General features: G+C 36.5%; 2 protein-coding genes, 1 long non-coding RNA gene and 1 other non-coding gene across 5 annotated transcripts; all 4 read right to left on the reverse strand.

The window, feature by feature from the left end:
* Nucleotides 1-3,540: 3,540 nt before the first annotated feature.
* LOC103516218 lies at nucleotides 3,541-8,732 on the reverse strand (the record flags this gene model as incomplete). Its single annotated transcript, XM_008481179.1, has 10 exons — nucleotides 8,715-8,732; nucleotides 7,620-7,794; nucleotides 7,100-7,410; nucleotides 6,425-6,732; nucleotides 5,787-6,007; nucleotides 5,290-5,421; nucleotides 4,697-4,769; nucleotides 4,420-4,509; nucleotides 4,159-4,232; nucleotides 3,541-3,666 (listed from the first exon to the last, which is right to left on the reverse strand). Coding segments are annotated over exons 1-10 (1,528 nt in total), but the record flags the coding sequence as incomplete, so codon positions are not given.
* Nucleotides 3,774-3,846, reverse strand: Trnat-ugu. The gene has a single exon. It is a non-coding gene; the product is annotated as a tRNA-Thr (tRNA).
* Nucleotides 8,733-11,190: 2,458 nt separating the features above from the next.
* Nucleotides 11,191-13,383, reverse strand: LOC113470318. Its single transcript, XR_003393412.1, has 2 exons — nucleotides 12,755-13,383; nucleotides 11,191-12,505 (listed from the first exon to the last, which is right to left on the reverse strand). It is a non-coding gene; the product is annotated as an uncharacterized LOC113470318 (long non-coding RNA).
* Nucleotides 13,384-14,485: 1,102 nt separating this feature from the next.
* Nucleotides 14,486-18,383, reverse strand: LOC103516217 (F-actin-capping protein subunit beta). 2 transcript variants are annotated; one of them, XM_017446960.2, is made up of 7 exons: nucleotides 18,199-18,383; nucleotides 17,082-17,293; nucleotides 16,471-16,598; nucleotides 16,295-16,339; nucleotides 15,563-15,762; nucleotides 15,082-15,337; nucleotides 14,486-14,611 (listed from the first exon to the last, which is right to left on the reverse strand). In XM_017446960.2, exons 1-6 carry the CDS (start codon nucleotides 18,199-18,201, stop codon nucleotides 15,098-15,100), a joined length of 828 nt encoding a protein of 275 aa, XP_017302449.1. In that variant the 5' UTR covers nucleotides 18,202-18,383; the 3' UTR covers nucleotides 14,486-14,611; nucleotides 15,082-15,097. The 2 variants fall into 2 exon arrangements, with proteins under 2 accessions (XP_017302449.1, XP_008479400.1); XM_008481178.3 differs by lacking the exon at nucleotides 16,295-16,339 and having other exon boundaries at nucleotides 16,426-16,598.
* Nucleotides 18,384-18,614: the final 231 nt, after the last annotated feature.

Below are 18,614 nucleotides of genomic sequence, written 5' to 3' on the forward strand. Positions count from 1 at the left end.
CACTCAGCCCGAGGCCTGAGTGGGACCGGCAAAAACAACTGCACGTGATTGGATACCAATTCCGTGGTTAACTTTAGTGGTGTAAAGCGCTTGATATGTAGATACGTACCCTACATTACCTACCCCACTTACTACCTCAGTAAGTATTGTTATAGGTACAGATAGGTAGGTTGTAAGGTACAGATACATTTTAATAGAAGGATACGACACCATGTAAAACTATTCTATCTATTTTGTTACACCTACTAACGAATTAACTTCAAACTGAGAATAGAACGTGAAAATATCAATTTGTTAACTTTTTTTTTCAAAGCCTTTATTGTCGAATAAAAATGTCACCACCAAATTACTTACAGTCGAGTGGATATTTTGATCCCCCCAATTAGAATATTTTGTCAATTAGGCTGATGATTCCTTCTCATGCAAAGTCAGAATAAAATTGATTTATCCTAATTGTTATTGCAGTGGTCCGACAAGTCCATTAGGTTTTAATCGGTTTTATGAAGGAGTTTGGGTTTTGAGGTGGTTCAAAAAAACCTCAAGGGGGTTCTTGTTTTTTCATATCATTTCTTGAATTTCTGCCTCCCAAATCTAGTTTCAGTTTCAGCCAATCTCTCTAAAAGTTTTTTACTTTTTTGGATTTTCATGTGTACCTCGGTGTGTCCGTATACCTATAGTCGACGAGCATCGATCGACGGTAGATTATTTTGTCATTAAACGCTGTTAAAGAGGCCTTTGAGCATTTTATTTTCTCATTTTTTTACGATCTTCAAAAAATTGTCTTCTTCAATAGCTTTTTCGTATAACATAGGTATTTTGGCAAATTAAAATAATAATAAAATATTTCAATAAATTCACCATACTCCCCATCTGACCTCACTCAGAGACAATCTTGGACCAATAAAAAGTTAGTAGGTATTATAGGTACAAAGTGACAAGATGAATCTCGAAGAGCACCTACTACCACCCAGGGGCTACATGTGGGTACCTGGGTAGCTCCAGACATCACATTAGCTTTCACTTGATTGGAAAATATTACTCGATCCCCCGAGATCAAATTTCAGGTTCAAGTTTTTTTTTTTTTTTTTTTTTTTTTTTTTTTTTTTTTTTTTTTTTTTTTTTTTTTTGAGGTGGTTCGAAAAACCTCAAGGGGGTTCTTGTTTTTTCATATCATTTCTTGAATTTCTGCCTCCCAAATCTAGTTTTAGTTTCAGTCAATCTCTCTACAAGTTTTTTTACTTTTTTTGGATTTTCATGTGTACCTCGGTGTGTCCGTATACCTATAATCGACGAGCATCGATCGACGGTAGATTATTTTGTCATTAAACGCTGTTCAAGAGGCCTTTGAGCATTTTATTTTCTCAATTTTTTACGATCTTCAAAAAATTGTCTTCTTCAATAGCTTTTTCGTATAACATATTTTGGCAAATTAAAATAATAATAAAATATTTCAATAAATTCACCATACTTCCCATCTAACCTCACTCAGAGACAATCTTGGACCAATAAAAAGTTAGTAGGTATTATAGGTACAAAGTGACAAGATGAATCTCGAAGAGCACCTATTACCACCCAGGGGCTACATGTGGGTACCTGGGTAGCTCCAGACGTCACATTAGCTTTCACTTGATTGGAAAATATTACTCGATCCCCCGAGATCAAATTTCAGGTTCAAGTTTTTTTGAGTTTATTCGTCTTTTATTTCGGCCACCGTGCCCGCTTAATGGCTTGGGCTACATCCAAGCTCGTCTGCTGATTCCAGATGACATTTTACTCTTTTACGACGTGCATTCATAGAAGAAACAGTCACAGATGAAAACCTTCACAGCGGATTGATCCCGTGACCATTATAGGTACCATCCCTACCTACTCTGTGATTTTTTCTTGTATGTCATTTCCCACTATGGCTTTTTCTCCACTGAGGCCACCCCCTGTTTTACCAGCTACATCCATTATGGTTGGATAATAGGACCCTTTTGTTTAGCAAGCGGGCCTTTTCCAGGATTTTGATTTGGGATTGAAATTCGGTTAACGGTTCTCTGCGCGGGCCCGCGGTTGAGGTCGATGTACTTAATATTTTGATGAATTAGAATTAGAACTTCAAGATTGGAATTTGATACGCGGATTTTTATTGGATTAGGTACCCAAACTGAGTATCTTGCGATCTATTCAAAATGTACCGGCGTTTTTAGCACTTCTTTTTTTACTTTAATTATCCCATAGGGAGGAAAGTAATGGAATCGGGTCAATTTTTCAATGGTCAGTTTTATACAGCTTGAGATAGGAGGTTTACAGATCTAGCTAGGTATGTATAGAAATTTGTGCCTTGATATGTACGTGTACAAAACAATATGAAGTTATGAACGAAAAATTTCGTAAACAGATCAGAAAACTATCCTTTGCCACTAGCGACTTCGGGATCTAAAATACGAAATTTTATTTGAAACCGGGCGCCCGGCTATGGTAAATTAAAACATAAAAGATCTCCTTAATACCACAAGAAATGCATCTACAAGGAGAATCATTTTACAACTTACTAAAAAAACTGACCTTTATTCTTTTGTTCGGACTTTGAAATATCGCATTCTTTTGAAATGAGAGATTGTCTGACATGTTTAACTGACCCAATGACCAAAACAAAATGCCCTCCTAATTAATCATGTCATAAAATGGTAACAGAGACCCTTGACTGCTTTTGAAAGGCCGCTTTGTGGGTTGATATTTGAGATAATGAAAATGTTTGTTTTACCCAAAAATTGTAGGTACCTACTCGGCCTACTCCCAACAATAAACTAATGACAGTAATCTATTTACTTTGGTTTGTGATACGCCCATTGTATTTTTCATCCGATTTTATTTGTTTCACTAAATGTCGTCGGTTATTAATATTTTAATCTTACTTTTTATAGGTAAGTACTGTAATATACTACGTGATCAAAAGATAAAACAATTAGACAAATACAAATGGAAGACTAGATCGATGATTGACTTGGATTTATTGACACATAGGCATACGACTGGATTTCACATTTAACATGCTACCTATCAAAGAACCTACGCCAGCTCGATATTGAATTAGAACTTCAAGATTAGAATTTGATACGCGGATTTTTATTGGATTAGGTACCCAAACTGAATATCTTGCGATCTATTCAAAATGTACCGGCGTTTTTAGCACTACTTTTTTTAGTTTAATTATCCCGTAGGGAGGAAAGTAATGGAATCGGGTCAAATTTTCGATGGTCAGTTTTATACAGCTTGAGATAGGGAGTTACGGATTTAGCTAGGTATGTATAGAAATTTGTGCCTTGATATGTACCTACGTGTACAAAAGAATAATTATGAAGTTATGAACGAAAATTTCGTAAACAGATCAGAAAACTATCCTTTGCCACTAGCGGCTTCGGGATCTAAAATACGAAATTTTATTTGAAACCGGGCGCCCGGCTATGGTAAATTAAAACATAAAAGATCTCCACAATACCACAAGAAATGCATCTACAAGGAGAATCGTTTTACAACTTACTAAAAAAAACTGACCTTTATTCTTTTGTTCGGACTTTGAAATATCGCATTCTTTTGAAATGAGAGATTGTCTGACATGTTTAACTGACCCCTTCAGTTTCAGTTCATTATTGGTGTCATTAAACAACTTATCTGTGTCACCTGTAAAAATAGCCATAAAAGAAAGTACCTAACAAATAACAAACGTGTAGGTAACAATAAAATTTGTCACTTTACAAACGAAAAGTAAAAAATTTCCGCACAAAGGAAGCCCCCAGGGAGGATCGAACTCCCGACCCCTGGTTTACAAGACCAGTGCTCTAACCACTGAGCTATGGAGGCACATGGATCATAAAATGGTAACAGAGACCCTTGACTGCTTTTGAAAGGCCGCTTTGTGGGTTGATATTTGAGATAATGAGAATGTTTGTTTTACCCAAAAATTGTAGGTACCTACTCGGCCTACTCCCAACAATAAACTAATGACAGTAATCTATTTACTTTGGTTTGAGATGCTATTTACCTGCTTCGTAATAAATTTACTGTTAAACCCACTTGTATCTATAGTTTATCAGTTATGATCAAAATTAGAACAGGACCACTAGGAACAAATTTATAATAAATAATATTATAAGATAGGTACTAAGTACTTACCAAGATATTCTTGCAACTGATCTGTGATTTGAACCATTTCCTCTTTATTCGAGAGTAAGTTGGATTTCAATGTACTGAAATAAAGAAAAGAGCAATTTTCACATTAATTTACTTTTGCAAGTCGTCGCACTTTCGCCAACAAGTCATAATGCTGCAACTGGTGTTGGTAGGATTTGAAGGCACCAACTTAGTATACTGAATAAAAGGGCGAAATTTTGATTAATACTCACATCATCTTGTCCCATTTTAATTTCTACTCACCTAAAGTCACACTCAATTTCTTCCAATTCTTCCAGATCAAAGAATAACTCTTGCAATGTTTGCAAACAGTCTGTTGTCCAAGAGGTGGGACTGAAAACAGAAAAGTGACGTAAAACAATAGGCTTATATGGCTAGCAGCAATAGCACTTTGAATTCACCCATACCCCATTGCTTACTGACGTTAAGCAACGTCGTGCATGGTTGTTATCCGGATGGGTGACCGAAACTACACTTGGACACGGACCTGCTGAACCAAGGCCATTAATTAGAGACCTACCTTAGATTTTTGGTCTCGTCATCTCCAGATGAGTGATGAGAGAAATGTTCTCCAGAACAGAGGACATCTGCTCCTGAAACAACAAGAAAATGTCAACCAAATAAAATATTGTACCAAACATGTACCTATATAAGACCTTGCTTAGACTGCAGGAGTAAAGTGTTGAATTGGAGTTCTAATGTAGTAAGAAAAGATCACTTTGAAAATAGAACATTGGAACGAATTTATTTTGTGTAGACTCACCAGAGTGAAAACCAAGACTGAGGATTGAATCAATTCACTCTAGCCAATATTGGATATTGGAAAACCGAAATACACTGGTTCGAAACCACCATCATACACAACATAAAGGGACTTTTCAGTCTCATTCTGACAGTATAAGCAGGGTATATTCTGTTCAAATTATTTTCCCATTTATTGTTTCAGTACAAATTTTCATCAGTATAAATGGTTTCTTCAAATTGATACCAAGAGCAGGGAAAACCTAGACCCTTGACAAATGGACACCTGAAGGCATATGATGTCTTCCAATCCACTTGACCCCAAACTACATTCTATTGGACCCTCACGGGACGTGCTTAAGATCAACTTACCATTAACATTGTTGTCTTGCAGTTCATCCATATCATTCAAAGATAAGCTAGACGGCTGTCGAGATATTCCCTTGGTAGTATCGTGAACACTACCTAGTGATCTGGACCGAGTGAGAGTTCTCTTTTCATTGACTGAAAAAAAAAGAGAATTTCGGGACGATAAGACCTTAGCAGAAGTCTGTCAAACCTCTTTTTTAAAAGTTTTAATTTAATTTAATGTGATAAAATTTGTCCGATTTGTTTGAGAAAAACTATGATGAAAAAGAAAAATAATAATAGAGAAACAATGATGAGAATAGCCCTGTCCCATATCAGATCTAAGCCAAGGCGTTTTAAACCAGGGTTCTGGGTTCAATGCTCGAATAAAGGGGAAAAAACGGTGTTTTGATATAAGAAAGACCAATTTCAATTTTGCATATCTAGCTTTGGTTAGGAATGGATTTCAATTTGATACTTATCAAAGCACTTAGTACACCGCACTATAAAAGTCGATTTACCTTTGAATTTCCCTCTCTCTTTCAAATCCGGCTGATATGAGGAGTCGAGCAATGCAAAGGTCGAGGCTTCAGGTCCAATACCCTGCGCTTTTTCCCACTCGTACAGCTTCTGGGTGAATTTCCGGGAAATTCCAGGAAATCGAAGTAGTCCTGAAGATGTGGGAATCAGGACTTCTTTCATACGAATCCTGGATCCGATGGCAAGACGCATCTTTTCTAATCTGGGGAGAAGAGATTGAGAGATATATTGTACACGGTTCATTGTATGCAGTATGATTGTGTATGTCGCAGCACCTTCCTACCAACTTAGACATATCAATATAAACATGGACATGTTTTATTACCTCCAGATATCCAGTTCTAAGGCCTTTATGGGTGTACTATTAACTTCTCCCTACTGATGATAGTCAAAATGCTTGAAACAGCTATCCAGGGATAATCCAACTCATATACTGGTCTTTGGGTAGGAATAGGGGTTTAACGTCACTTTTAACAACTTAGGTCTCTCGTGACGGCCATTCGGAGAAATCTCACCCAGCCTGAGTGGAGCCGGGAACCCAGCAGCACGCGGATTTCCAAGATGGTCACCTATTCAGGTACTAACCACGCGTAGTTTAAATTCAGAGAATCAAACTCACCTCTGTATCTTTTTCTCGCACTTCTCCTTCTCCTTGTCCAGTCTCTGTTTCTCTCGCTCTATCTTGTGTATTTCCTTGTCTATCCAGGCAATATTCTGTACACACTTTCCCCCGCCCGTCGTGACACGGTATGCTTTATGCTCCGACTGCGAGCATACATGCTCGGACTGACAACTCGAAGGTCCCTCGTTCGATCCCAGGTCGTGGCTTGAGAAAAGTTCGTGCTTGAAGTTCATCGACTTCCACTTTTGCCAGTCGGGGATGAGCTTTTTGAAGTGCGGAGGGGCCGTGTGTGGTGTCTGGGGAATCTGGAAGAAACAATCCCGCCAGGGCGAACTTTATTGAATGTTGTTGTTGTAGCTGTAACCGAATGCTGATGGTAGAATAAAGAAAGGATATCTTTTTTTTCTGCCATATACCAGGGTGATGGTCTCTAGCCATGTTTAATTGGTTCGTCCTGAACCGCAGTCAACCATCGTGAGGACTTGTGCTTATTCTTTAAAAGCACAGAGAACCCTTTGAAAACGACCAGCTAGCTAGGCTGGTTAGGGTTAGCTGTTCTCCTCCCTGTTTATTGTCCCACAGCTAGACACTAGTCTACTCTCTGTTTAACACCCTTAGCCAGGCAGACTTTACTCTTGTAATACAAGTAAGGAATACAGGTTTCTCACTCACCTGGTCTGCACACTTCATCTTATTCCATTCCTCGAGTTTTTTCTTGAAATCCGGGCTCAAATTCTCACTCATCACACCTCGCACCAGATGACTCTCGTCCTTACAAGGTAAACTCAGACCTCGGCAACTAGACAGCGGATGTCTGATTCTATTCATATCCCATTCTCCTATCTTCTTGCTGAATTCCTGACTCAGTCGCTTTTGAAGAAGTCGGTAGTGTTTCTGTATCTCGTGTATGGTGTTCTTGTTCGGATGACTGCTGCTATGCTGACTCATGTCATCCCCACCACTGTCCCGTCGATCTGATTTGCCTGAAAATGGGAATGTTGTAGGTTTTACATAAAGGAAAATGGGATTATTGTAGGCTTTACCTGAAGGAAAATGGGACGCTGTAGGTTTTACATTAAGGAAAATGGGAAATGGGACGTTGTAGGTTTTACATTAAGGAAAATGGGACTGTTGTAGAATTCACCTGAAGGATAATGAGACGGTACTTCACTGAAAAATCTAGCAGTCTTACCTTGATCGTAAAGAAAGTTGATTGGTTTCTTGGGACTAGAAGGAGCCGAGTGGCACATCCTCAGATCATCAGAAGGTTTGCTACAGGCTATGCTCATATCAATGCTAGCCGTACGAGAAATATCTCGCGACTTGTCCTGAAATAAGAAAGCCAAACTTTGAGAGGTCGAGAGGTCCTGAAATAAGAAACGTCCAACATAAAAATACTTATTCTGAAATACGAGTATGGCTGAAATCGTATGATATTAAGTAGATCAGTGGTTTTCTCGCTTTCCTCAAATGACAAGGCTTCATGGTCCAGATCCGAACCGTATTCACCCTCACTTTGTATTTGAGACCGAAAACTTGTTGTTCTGATAGGTACTCGAAACCTTGTTGTTCTTGTCAAACAATCTGGTCATCAGTCATCTGTCAATGTTCTGTTGTTCCGTTGCATTTTCTATTCTGGTACATATTAACATTTGACATTTTACCTCATCACTGTTCTTGAGTTAAAACGAAGTAATCTGTGCGTTGCGTTGGAGAGATTCAGGGGCGAACAATGAAGGTTCCCCAGTTGAAAGGAATTTCGTGATTTTTTTCCCCCAAAGGAATTTTAATTGTGTTTAACATACTTGATGCTTGTCACAAATGTAGTTCCCCACTTATACATATTATACAGCTACATAATTATATTTTATGATTTGACTTTAACTCGAACCACCGACTTTCAGATCCGAAGTACCACGCGTTAACCAATACACCCACAAGCCCCCACTTATACATATTATAAATATTATACAGATACATAATTATATTTTATGATTTGACTTTAACTCGAACCACCGACTTTCAGATCCGAAGTACCACGCGTTAACCAATACACCCACAAGGGGGTTTTTTACCTTTACGAGGAAATCCCTACTAAGGGATGGGATTTCATTTCAGCAACAAGGGCAGACGAGCTAGTCGCCAAACAGGTAGACAATCAAATACCCAAGTCATTCATGACTTTACCAATAACACCAATTTCCCACCCTCCATTTTTCACCAGCTCTGAAATGACGCCTGCCTTGATATTCAAATTCGAGACTCCTTGAAACAAATTAAAACTCACCCAAGTAATGGATGTCATTACTGAATTATCATTATTGAGAAAGAAAAATGAATTAAATCCCCTTATTTGCCTCCTTAATGCAATACAAATCTGACGGAGACATATTTTCAACGTCACGTCAAAATGAAAAGATTACGAAAACAGCCCAATGTTTGGGGAGTTTTTCTATGTCGTTGTGCTTGTTTGCAATTGAATCAGCACTCCCTTTATTAAAATGGACGAGGAGAAAACAAGCGTGTTGTTTTTCTATGTTACTAATTCACGTGAAAAATCTCCACTTGCAAAGAAAAATGTTCCAATTTTTACTCATGGTTTTTTTTTTTACTCCTCTCTCGTCTTCTTCATTTTCAAAAATATGTATTTTTAGTGTTCAAAATATTTTGAAATTTTCAAGAGCATACGGAACATTGAACACAAACACCAGTGTTGTAATCCTTTGATTGACATAAGTATGGCATACAGTGGAAAATGCGGAGTGTGTACGTTTTACAGGTACAATCATAAGTGAATAGTTCATCCCTGAGGGAATTTAGCTAAAAACCAAGCCTGTATGTCCCTTGCTAGGTAAATGTTAACATTAACACGGAGTTCAAGCCTAGGGGAGACATAAAGGGGGAGTTTTCCTTACTTGATTTCTCACATGAGGCGATTAGGCAAATATTTCACTTTGGTTCACATTAATCGAGTCTCTGGCCAGTCACTCACGCTAAGACAGTCTGACAGACCGCGGTCTCACAGACCTGGGCCTGTCAGGCAGTCTGAGCGTGAGTGGCGGAAACTAGAGACCTAGGCCTGTCAGACCGTCCGAGAGACCCAGGTCTCAAGCAAGCAAAATCACACTTAGCTCACATTCCCCAACAATGGAATCGTTTGAATATTCATTTTCATCTTAATCTAATTGTATTAACCTTACATTAACATGAAATGAAAACCATAGGGATGTATAAAACATTAAATATATAATATATGTATGGTTTATATAAATATATAAAAGTTACATCAATAAGGTATTTTTCAAATAATTAGAATTAATTATTACATACCAACATGCGGTAAAAAATTATAACTTTTAATAAAAATTAAGAACATAATACGTAGTATTGAAGATTTGTCATTCTATAATCTAGTTCAAATGTGTCTTGGATTCTTTGAGGATCTTAATGATACGTCTTTTACCGTGACTAAGGAAACAAATTTTCCCTTGAAGTGTAAAACGGACAAACAAATTTCAATTTGAACGTTAGTAATTTAAAGTGACGATTGTGAAAATGAAAAAAACCGTAGGAAATTTGTTAATAAAGCAAAGTCGGGCAAGTGAGGCATCTAAGGTTCGAAGGTAAAAGTGTTTTAGGTTCATGTGGTCTGTGTCGTAGCACGCCCATGACGCCTAGCCCGTAGTATGTCCCTCATTACATAGCCAATAAGGGGCAGATACGAGTGCAATATTATATCGACTCTGGGAATCGAACCCGGGAGCTCCTATGGTCACGTCTAGGCTGGTCCAACCTCTAAGTTTCTGTGAGTGATTTCATTACGGTAGACATTTTCCACACCTCCTAAATATGTAACCAAGAAAAATCCTACGCGGAATTTCGCTTTTCATCACCAATAAATTTATCTATCCATATCTCACGGAGACAAATATGATTGTAACGTGTACGTTTTACAGGTACAATCATAAGTGAATAGCTCATCCCTGAGGGAATTCAGCTAAAAACCAAGCCTGTATGTTCCTTGCTAGGTAAATGTTAACACGGTGTTCAAGCCTAGGGGAGACATAAAGGGGGAGTTTTCCTTACTTAATTTCTCACATGAGCCGATTAAGCAAAATTTCACTTTGGTTCACATTAATCGAGTCTCTGGCCAGTCACTCACGCTAAGACAGTCTGACAGACCGCGGTCTCACAGACCTGGGCCTGTCAGGCAGTCTGAGCGTGAGTGGCGGAAACTAGAGACCTAGGCCTGTCAGACCGTCCGAGAGACCCAGGTCTCAAGCAAGCAAAATCACACTTAGCTCACATTCCCCAACAATGGAATCGTTTGAATATTCATTTTCATCTTAATCTAATTGTATTAACCTTACATTAACATGAAATGAAAACCATAGGGATGTATAAAACATTAAATATATAATATATGTATGGTTTATATAAATATATAAAAGTTACATCAATAAGGTATTTTTCAAATAATTAGAATTAATTATTACATACCAACATGCGGTAAAAAATTATAACTTTTAATAAAAATTAAGAACATAATACGTAGTATTGAAGATTTGTCATTCTATAATCTAGTTCAAATGTGTCTTGGATTCTTTGAGGATCTTAATGATAGGTCTTTTACCGTGACTAAAGGAAACAAATTTCCCCTTGAAGTGTAAAACGGGCAAACAAATTTCAATTTGAACGTTAGTAATTTAAAGTGACGATTGTGAAAATGAAAAAAACCGTAGGAAATTTGTTAATAAAGCAAAGTCGGGCAAGTGAGGCATCTAAGGTTCGAAGGTAAAAGTGTTTTAGGTTCATGTGGTCTGTGTCGTAGCACGCCCATGACGCCTAGCCCGTAGTATGTCCCTCATTACATAGCCAATAAGGGGCAGATACGAGTGCAATATTATATCGACTCTGGGAATCGAACCCGGGAGCTCCTATGGTCACGTCTAGGCTGGTCCAACCTCTAAGTTTCTGTGAGTGATTTCATTACGGTAGACATTTTCCACACCTCCTAAATATGTAACCAAGAAAAATCCTACGCGGAATTTCGCTTTTCATCACCAATAAATTTATCTATCCATATCTCACGGAGACAAATTAATATGATTGTAAAAAATTGATAATACAGACGAGGTTAAAAATTAAAAAATAATAATGATAATAAACTAAATATGAAATTAATGTGAAATCATAATGAAAAGTAGGTAGGTATTAGAAAAGTTATTTGCCACAGTGGGTGGTTAAAATTATATGACAAATGAATTTAGAAGTAGATTAAGCAGGGAAGCTTTTGATTGAAAAGGTAAGAAATGTAATTTTCAGAACTTTCATTTGGTCACACCGAAAACTTCCGTTCTGCGGGAGAATTTTATTTCGATAGCAAATTTCGACCAAGTATACAGAAAATTATATTTCTATTAATTTTACAGGTAGGATAACGTCCGAGAATTATTAAACAAAGTTGGGTCACTCACACAAATTTCATGACGAAAAGATTTTGTCCATCCTGTTTTTGATGGAAAAAAAATCTTGTAAAGTTTAATTAATTAACGAGACCTTTTACTGATATTTTAGGAAGCAAAACCAATCCCAATTATTTTTGGTTCTGACACAAGCTGACAATGTGTGCAAGCAACTTTCATTTAAGGCAAGACGCAAATTCATTGCGTTGACATTTTAATCTTCACATTGAAACAAAAAAATCAATTTCACTAAAAAATAAAAAGAGAATAAATTAATGAATAATTTAATTATTTCAAAATTTTCTATACAAAATAATAATAAATGTACAAAATTGATAGATTAATTAATTCTTTAATGAAATTTACACAAATCTTAAAATGTAGGGTATTAAAAGTATCAATTTGCACTTGAGACGAAAATAATAAACTTGGTTTTCATAGGTTTACATAAAATTTTAAGCTCTAACCACTCGTGGACTTTTGTGGCAAGTTTTTGAAAATAGAGTGAAACTTATGGATGCTTTTAGTCCCTTTCATTGGACGATCGCTCTATGCAATACATAGTAATTGTTATTATAAAATAATAGATTGTTGAGAGGAAGGTTCACCTAACCTTTAGAGCTCTAGTATTGTATGGTCAAATTCGAAAATAAATCTTATATTATAAGAACGAGATCCATTCACTCATTCACATTTCACATTTCATAGTTCACACACTGATCGCTCTATCTCTAGTTATGGATGCTTTTAGTCCCTTTCATTGGACGATCGCTCTATGCAATACATAGTAATAGTAATTGTTATTATAAAATAATTGTTCTTATAATATAAGATAGATTGTTGAGAGGAAGGTTCACCTAACCCTTAGAGCTCTAGTATTGTATGGTCAAATTCGAAAATAAATTAATATACAATTCCATGCCTCGGCTGGGATTGAACCCGAGCTTTGACCACTACGCCACCGAGGTAGATTTTACAAAGTTTGAAGTAAATGGGAAATGGGCGGCGTAGGTCCAGAGACCCTTAACAATAAAGAAATGCTCTATTAAACTGTTGGTATAATGGACCAACTTGTTATAAGTTGACAGTCTAAATAAAGCACTATTTATACTTAACAGCGCCCCTGTTGACATAACGAAGTAATGGCTATCGTGTGTAAATAAACATGATGCATTACGTTAACGGAGTGGAAAGTATAAAATGTATGGGAAAGGCAGTGGGGACACGGGAAATGTAACATGGCAAGGTGCAGCTTTGGTATCCGAAAACCGCAAGGCAAACTTTATGCTAAATGCAAAAATGCAGTATGATTGATTTTTTGACACCTGTCTGACAAGAGTCCCATTATCGATTTGATGAGTTTCTTTTTCCAAAACTAGATTGGCAGCAAGTTGAGAAAATTTCATCTCTTACGAAATTCTTAGCATATTTGTGTAAAACTGCTCAATAGTGTATACTTCATATATGGTGGGTTCAAACTCATTTTGAAATTTGATATTATGCCGTGTGTGGAATCAAAGTTCAAGTTGACTTGAATAAATATACAATTCCATGCCTCGGCTGGGATTGAACCCGAGCTTTGACCACTACGCCACCGAGGCAGATTTTACAAAGTTTGAAGTAAATGGGAAATGGGCGCCGTAGGTTCAGAGACCGTTAACAAAGAGGTGCTCTATTAAACTGTTGGTATAATGGATCAACTTGTTATAAGTTGACAGTCTAAATAAAGCACTACTTATACTTAACAGCGCCCCTGTTGACATAACAAAGTAATGGCTATCGTGTAAATAAACATGATGCATTACGTTAACGGAGTGGAAAGTATAAAATGTATGGGAAAGGCAGTGGGGACGCGGGAAATGTAACATGGCAAGGTGCAGCTTTGGTGTCCGAAAACCGCAAGGCAAACTTTATGCTAAATGCAAAAATGCAGTATGATTGATTTTTTGACACCTGTCTGACAAGAGTCCCATTATCGATTTGGTGAGTTTCTTTTTCCAAAACTAGATAGGCAGCAAGTTGAGAAAATTTCATCTCTTACGAAATTCTTAGCATATTTGTATAAAACTGCTCAATAGTTTATACTTCATATATGGTGGGTTCAAACTCATTTTGAAATTTGATATTATGCCGTGTGTGGAATCAAAGTTCAAGTTGACTTGAATAAAGCTACTAACGTGAAAACGCTAGTTGTGTTCTACAATATTCTACATATTGTTTAGCAACACTCACTCTGTATGACTACTCCATTCAATGTGAAATATATGAACGAATGACGTGTGTCTAGTGATTTAAAAAGCCTTCTACTTTCAGTACAGTATTTTACCTACAGTACAAACACATAGGTACATCACTTACCACACGGACACAATATAGCTCACCAAAATGGAATCAATATTTATTGTGATCATAACTCTAAAGATAAAATGGCAGAGCAGAATTTTCTTCGGACAAAAGCTAAAAAGCCTTCCACTTTCAGTACAGTATTTTACCTACAGTACAAACACATAGGTACATCACTTACCACACGGACATAATATAGCTCACCAAAATGGAATCAATATTTATTGTGATCATAACTCTAAAGATAAAATGGCAGAGCAGAATTTTCTTCGGACAAAAGGGACACTTGGGTTCAGTGAGAGGACGATTGACATTCACAATTTCACAAGAGTAGAAACAGTCCAGGTAAGGTGGTAGTATGACCATGTTTTTCACTCTGCAATCAAATCGAAAATGTCAACCATAAAAAAATTAAGAATATTCTTTATTCTACTAACTTCATGGAATTGAAAACTTGAAAATAAATATAGGTAAGTGAAGTGTAAAGTACAACTTTATTCCAATGACCATGTTTTTCACTCTGCAATCAAATCGAAAATGTCAACCATAAAAAAATCAAGAATATTCTTTATTCTACTAACTTCATGGAATTGAAAACTTGAAAATAAATATAGGTAAGTGAAGTGTAAAGTACAACTTTATTCCATAAGATTCAATATGTTTGGTGATCATCTGGGCAACTGCATGCTTGTTGACTAATACCTGTCCCACTCGGGTTGGATGAAGTTAATGTGAGGAGATGGGTAAATTGTTGCCAAATGGAGGGTACAACCCCCATTACCAAAGACCTTGGCAGTCGTACAGTGGCCTCTAACAATCAATTTACATATTTCAGTGACATCTTACCGAAAATATGATGGTGCTAGTTTTCAGTCTTTGCATTTCTCTTTTGTAGTGCGGCTGCCAAGTCTTGTTTCAAAGCTTGCTGTGCCTGTTGGACTGACAAAGGCTGAAGGGAACGTAGACCATTGACAATGTCTTTTGTTTTGCCAAAGTAAATTTCGTTCAGGGTATTTCGGATTTTGTTTTCCATTTCTTCCACCATGCGACCGATGTTTGCTATGTGAGGACTTGTGTCTGACACTTGTGCATCCATTTCAATCTGAAAGTTTTGACAAAATAGATTAGCTTCAATAAAGTTGTATTAGGTAAGTACTTTTCTAAGGTTTGTATCCTAAAATTAGAAGAGAGAAGGTTACAGGAGATGTAGAGCTTAAAACTAGTTATTTATTTACATTAATTCTTAGAACACTTGTTAAATTGACAAATAAAGTGATCTGAAAAGCTCACAAATAGGAACTATCAGGACAAATAGAAGCACACTCACTTGTCTAGTCAGACTTCCACCCAGGTTCATTTTCCCCGAGGCAATTTTATTGGTTTGTAGCCACAACATGACTGTAGATGTAAGCTTGTAGTGTGCATTTCTTCCAGTGGGCTTCTCTTGAACTTCAACTACATGGATAGAATCCCAACAACCTTGAATTTTCCTTGATCCATCTCCAGCTTTCTTGATTAAAATTACACCTGGAATAAACAGCAAATTAAAATCAATTGTTTCACTGGACCTTCAAAAAATACAGGTGAATAAGCATGAAAACTATTACGACAAAGTTCATCATAACATTTACCTAAATAAGACTAAATTTATCCAGGAGGAGATATACACAACAAAGCTGTTAAAATAATATGAATAAAATAATTTATTGCAAGGATTCTGTCTGTGGAGATATAGCTTTGAAAGACCCAAGGAATCCCAACAACCTTGAATTTTCCTTGATCCATCTCCAGCTTTCTTGATTAAAATTACACCTGGAAGTAACAACAGCAAATTAAAATCAATTGTTTCACTGGACCTTAAAAAATACAGGTGAATAAGCATGAGAACTATTACGACAAAGTTCATCATAACATTTACCTAAATAAGACCAAATTTATCCATGAGGAGGTATACACAACAAAGCTGTTAAAATAATATGAATAAAATAATTTATTGCAAGGATTCTGTCTGTGGAGATATAGCTTTGAAAGACCCAATTTAAATAAAAAACTAACATACCTGCAAAACCATGGTCCAAATCCCACAAATACACTGAAGACACACCACCTTCGAAGTACATTTCTCTATATTGATCAAATGCATGGTTGGCATCTATTTCTAACTTCAATTTAAATAAAAAACTAACATACCTGCAAAACCATGGTCTAAATCCCACAAATACACTGAAGACACACCACCTTCGAAGTACATTTCTCTATATTGATCAAATGCATGGTTGGCATCTATTTCTAACTTCCGCAATCTTTCAGAAGGCATGGAACCATCTTCTAGGGGTGGGTCATATACATTACTCCATGGAGACCTGGAAAAGAAAGAGATTTTGAAGATCAGATTAGTGGATGAAAGGAGATTTTGGTACTTGTGCAGAAGTCACGTCCGTAGAATATTGCTACCAAAGGAACTGGCACAAACAAGCAGTGACCAGTGTTATTATAGAATGGTTAAACGCAAAAAGGAGTTTTCACAATTAGAGCAGTGATAAGTGTTATTATAGGGTTAGGTTAAATACAAAAAGGAGCTTTCTTTTCCACGGACATGACTTCTGCATAATTACCAAGATTTTGACTACTAACCTAATGACTACATTTAGGACTTATTTTTGAGGCTACTTTCTGTTTGACTTCTTTCTTATATACTCAGAGGCTACATACTATACTAAAATGGTATCTAAGAATGTTCACAAGTTAACAGTATGTAATAAAAGTCATAGGAAGTGTATACCCAACTGCTTAAACATTACAAGGTAGTTATTTTCCATTATTATTAGGGACTAGTGGTACATTACCTGTAAGAATCACCATCTCTATTGTAATCACAGAGTAAATAATCTTTTCCCATTTCCTTATCCCTGGCTATTTTCAAAGGTTGATCCACAGATGAAAGGAGATCTTCACAAAGACCAGGTACCAGGTCTATTAGATCACTGAGGTTTTTCTCTATCTGTTGAGGCGGTAACCTTCTCATCAGATCTAATGCACAGTCCATTTGAAGTTCCGTCTGAAATGGAGAAAAAAACATAGTTGATACACTTGTACATTTTGAACATCTCATAACTAGGATGCAAATCTCCTTAATGCTTTATTTAAACTAGCAAAATATTGCATGTTATCCCTTCAGCTTTTACTGATGTGTAGCATATCTTTAACCTTAAAATAAATACAGGTAGCTAAATAATCACCTACTGTTGATACACTTGTACATTTTGAATATATCATAACTAGGATGCGAATCTCCTTAATGCATTATTTAAACTAGAGTAATATTGCATGTTATCCCTTCAGCTTTTACTGATGTGTAGCATATCTTTAACCTTAAAATAAATACAGGTAGCTAAATAATCACCTACCAGTCACCAACATTTTTTAATCCTCTTGAATTGAAATTTTGAGGATATACAACTGGGTACCTATACTACCTATGTATTACTTTTGTTCCTTTAACACTCGGACTAAAACCTAGATTGTTGGAGTATGAGTAGTATCCAAAGTAGGCTCTCAAATTTCAGTTTGATTCAAGGGCAGATTCCCATCATTCTCCCAAACGGTATATGAGAAACTAAAGGCCGAAAAGGTAATCTTTATCTGTTCTTCCTTTCTACATTCCACTGGCATTACTCATAGACAATTCTCACAATAGGATGGGTAGTTACTTTTGTTCCTTCACTCGGACTAAAACCTAGATTGTTGGAGTATGAGTAGTATCCAAAGTAGGCTCTCAAATTTCAGTTTGAATCAAGGGCAGATTCCCATCATTCTCCCAAACGGTGTATGGCAAACAAAAGGCCGAAAAGGTAATCTTTATCTGTTCTTCCTTTCTACATTCCACTGGCATTACTCATAGACAATTCTCACAATAGGATGGGTAGGTCTTGACCCACTATGAGAGTCATTGACACAACTTACCATTGTGCGGCAATTATCCTACAGTTTCCACAAGAAAGAAATTGAAACACAATATGGAAAAACTAATTATTTCATTTAGTTTTAGAGATATTTTATTAGATTTAATGAAAACTGAGAAAAATTCATTTGAAAACGATTATGGAAACGGGATATGACAAAACGAAAAAAACGAGAACTTCGCCAACGAAAATGAAGACAACGAAGAAGTTTTTTTACTCGTTGGCATTCGAGCCTCGTCCAGATTTGAAGTAGGTATCTATCGCTTTAGCGGCTCTGTGAATAAAAAAAAAAAATAAATTTATATAGCCAAAATAAAAGACTTTTAATTATTAATTTATTATGGACGGTTTTCATTTTAAAATACTCAAAAAATTACCTGTGTCTGATATGATAAAAAACAGGAAACAATTTTTATT

The sequence above is a fragment of the Diaphorina citri genome, unplaced genomic scaffold (genome assembly GCF_000475195.1).
Source record: "Diaphorina citri unplaced genomic scaffold, Diaci psyllid genome assembly version 1.1 scaffold1513, whole genome shotgun sequence".
Classification (NCBI taxonomy): Eukaryota; Metazoa; Arthropoda; class Insecta; order Hemiptera; family Psyllidae; genus Diaphorina; species Diaphorina citri.

Excerpts from the sequence above, each read along its gene's own strand:
- LOC103516217 (XM_017446960.2), bottom strand. Across the intron at positions 15,763-16,294 it reads TTTGGACCATGGTTTTGCAG|GTGTAATTTTAATCAAGAAA; the intron begins GTATGTTAGTTT and ends TGTTTATTCCAG. Across the intron at positions 15,338-15,562 it reads GTGGAAGTCTGACTAGACAA|ATTGAAATGGATGCACAAGT; the intron begins GTGAGTGTGCTT and ends CAAAACTTTCAG.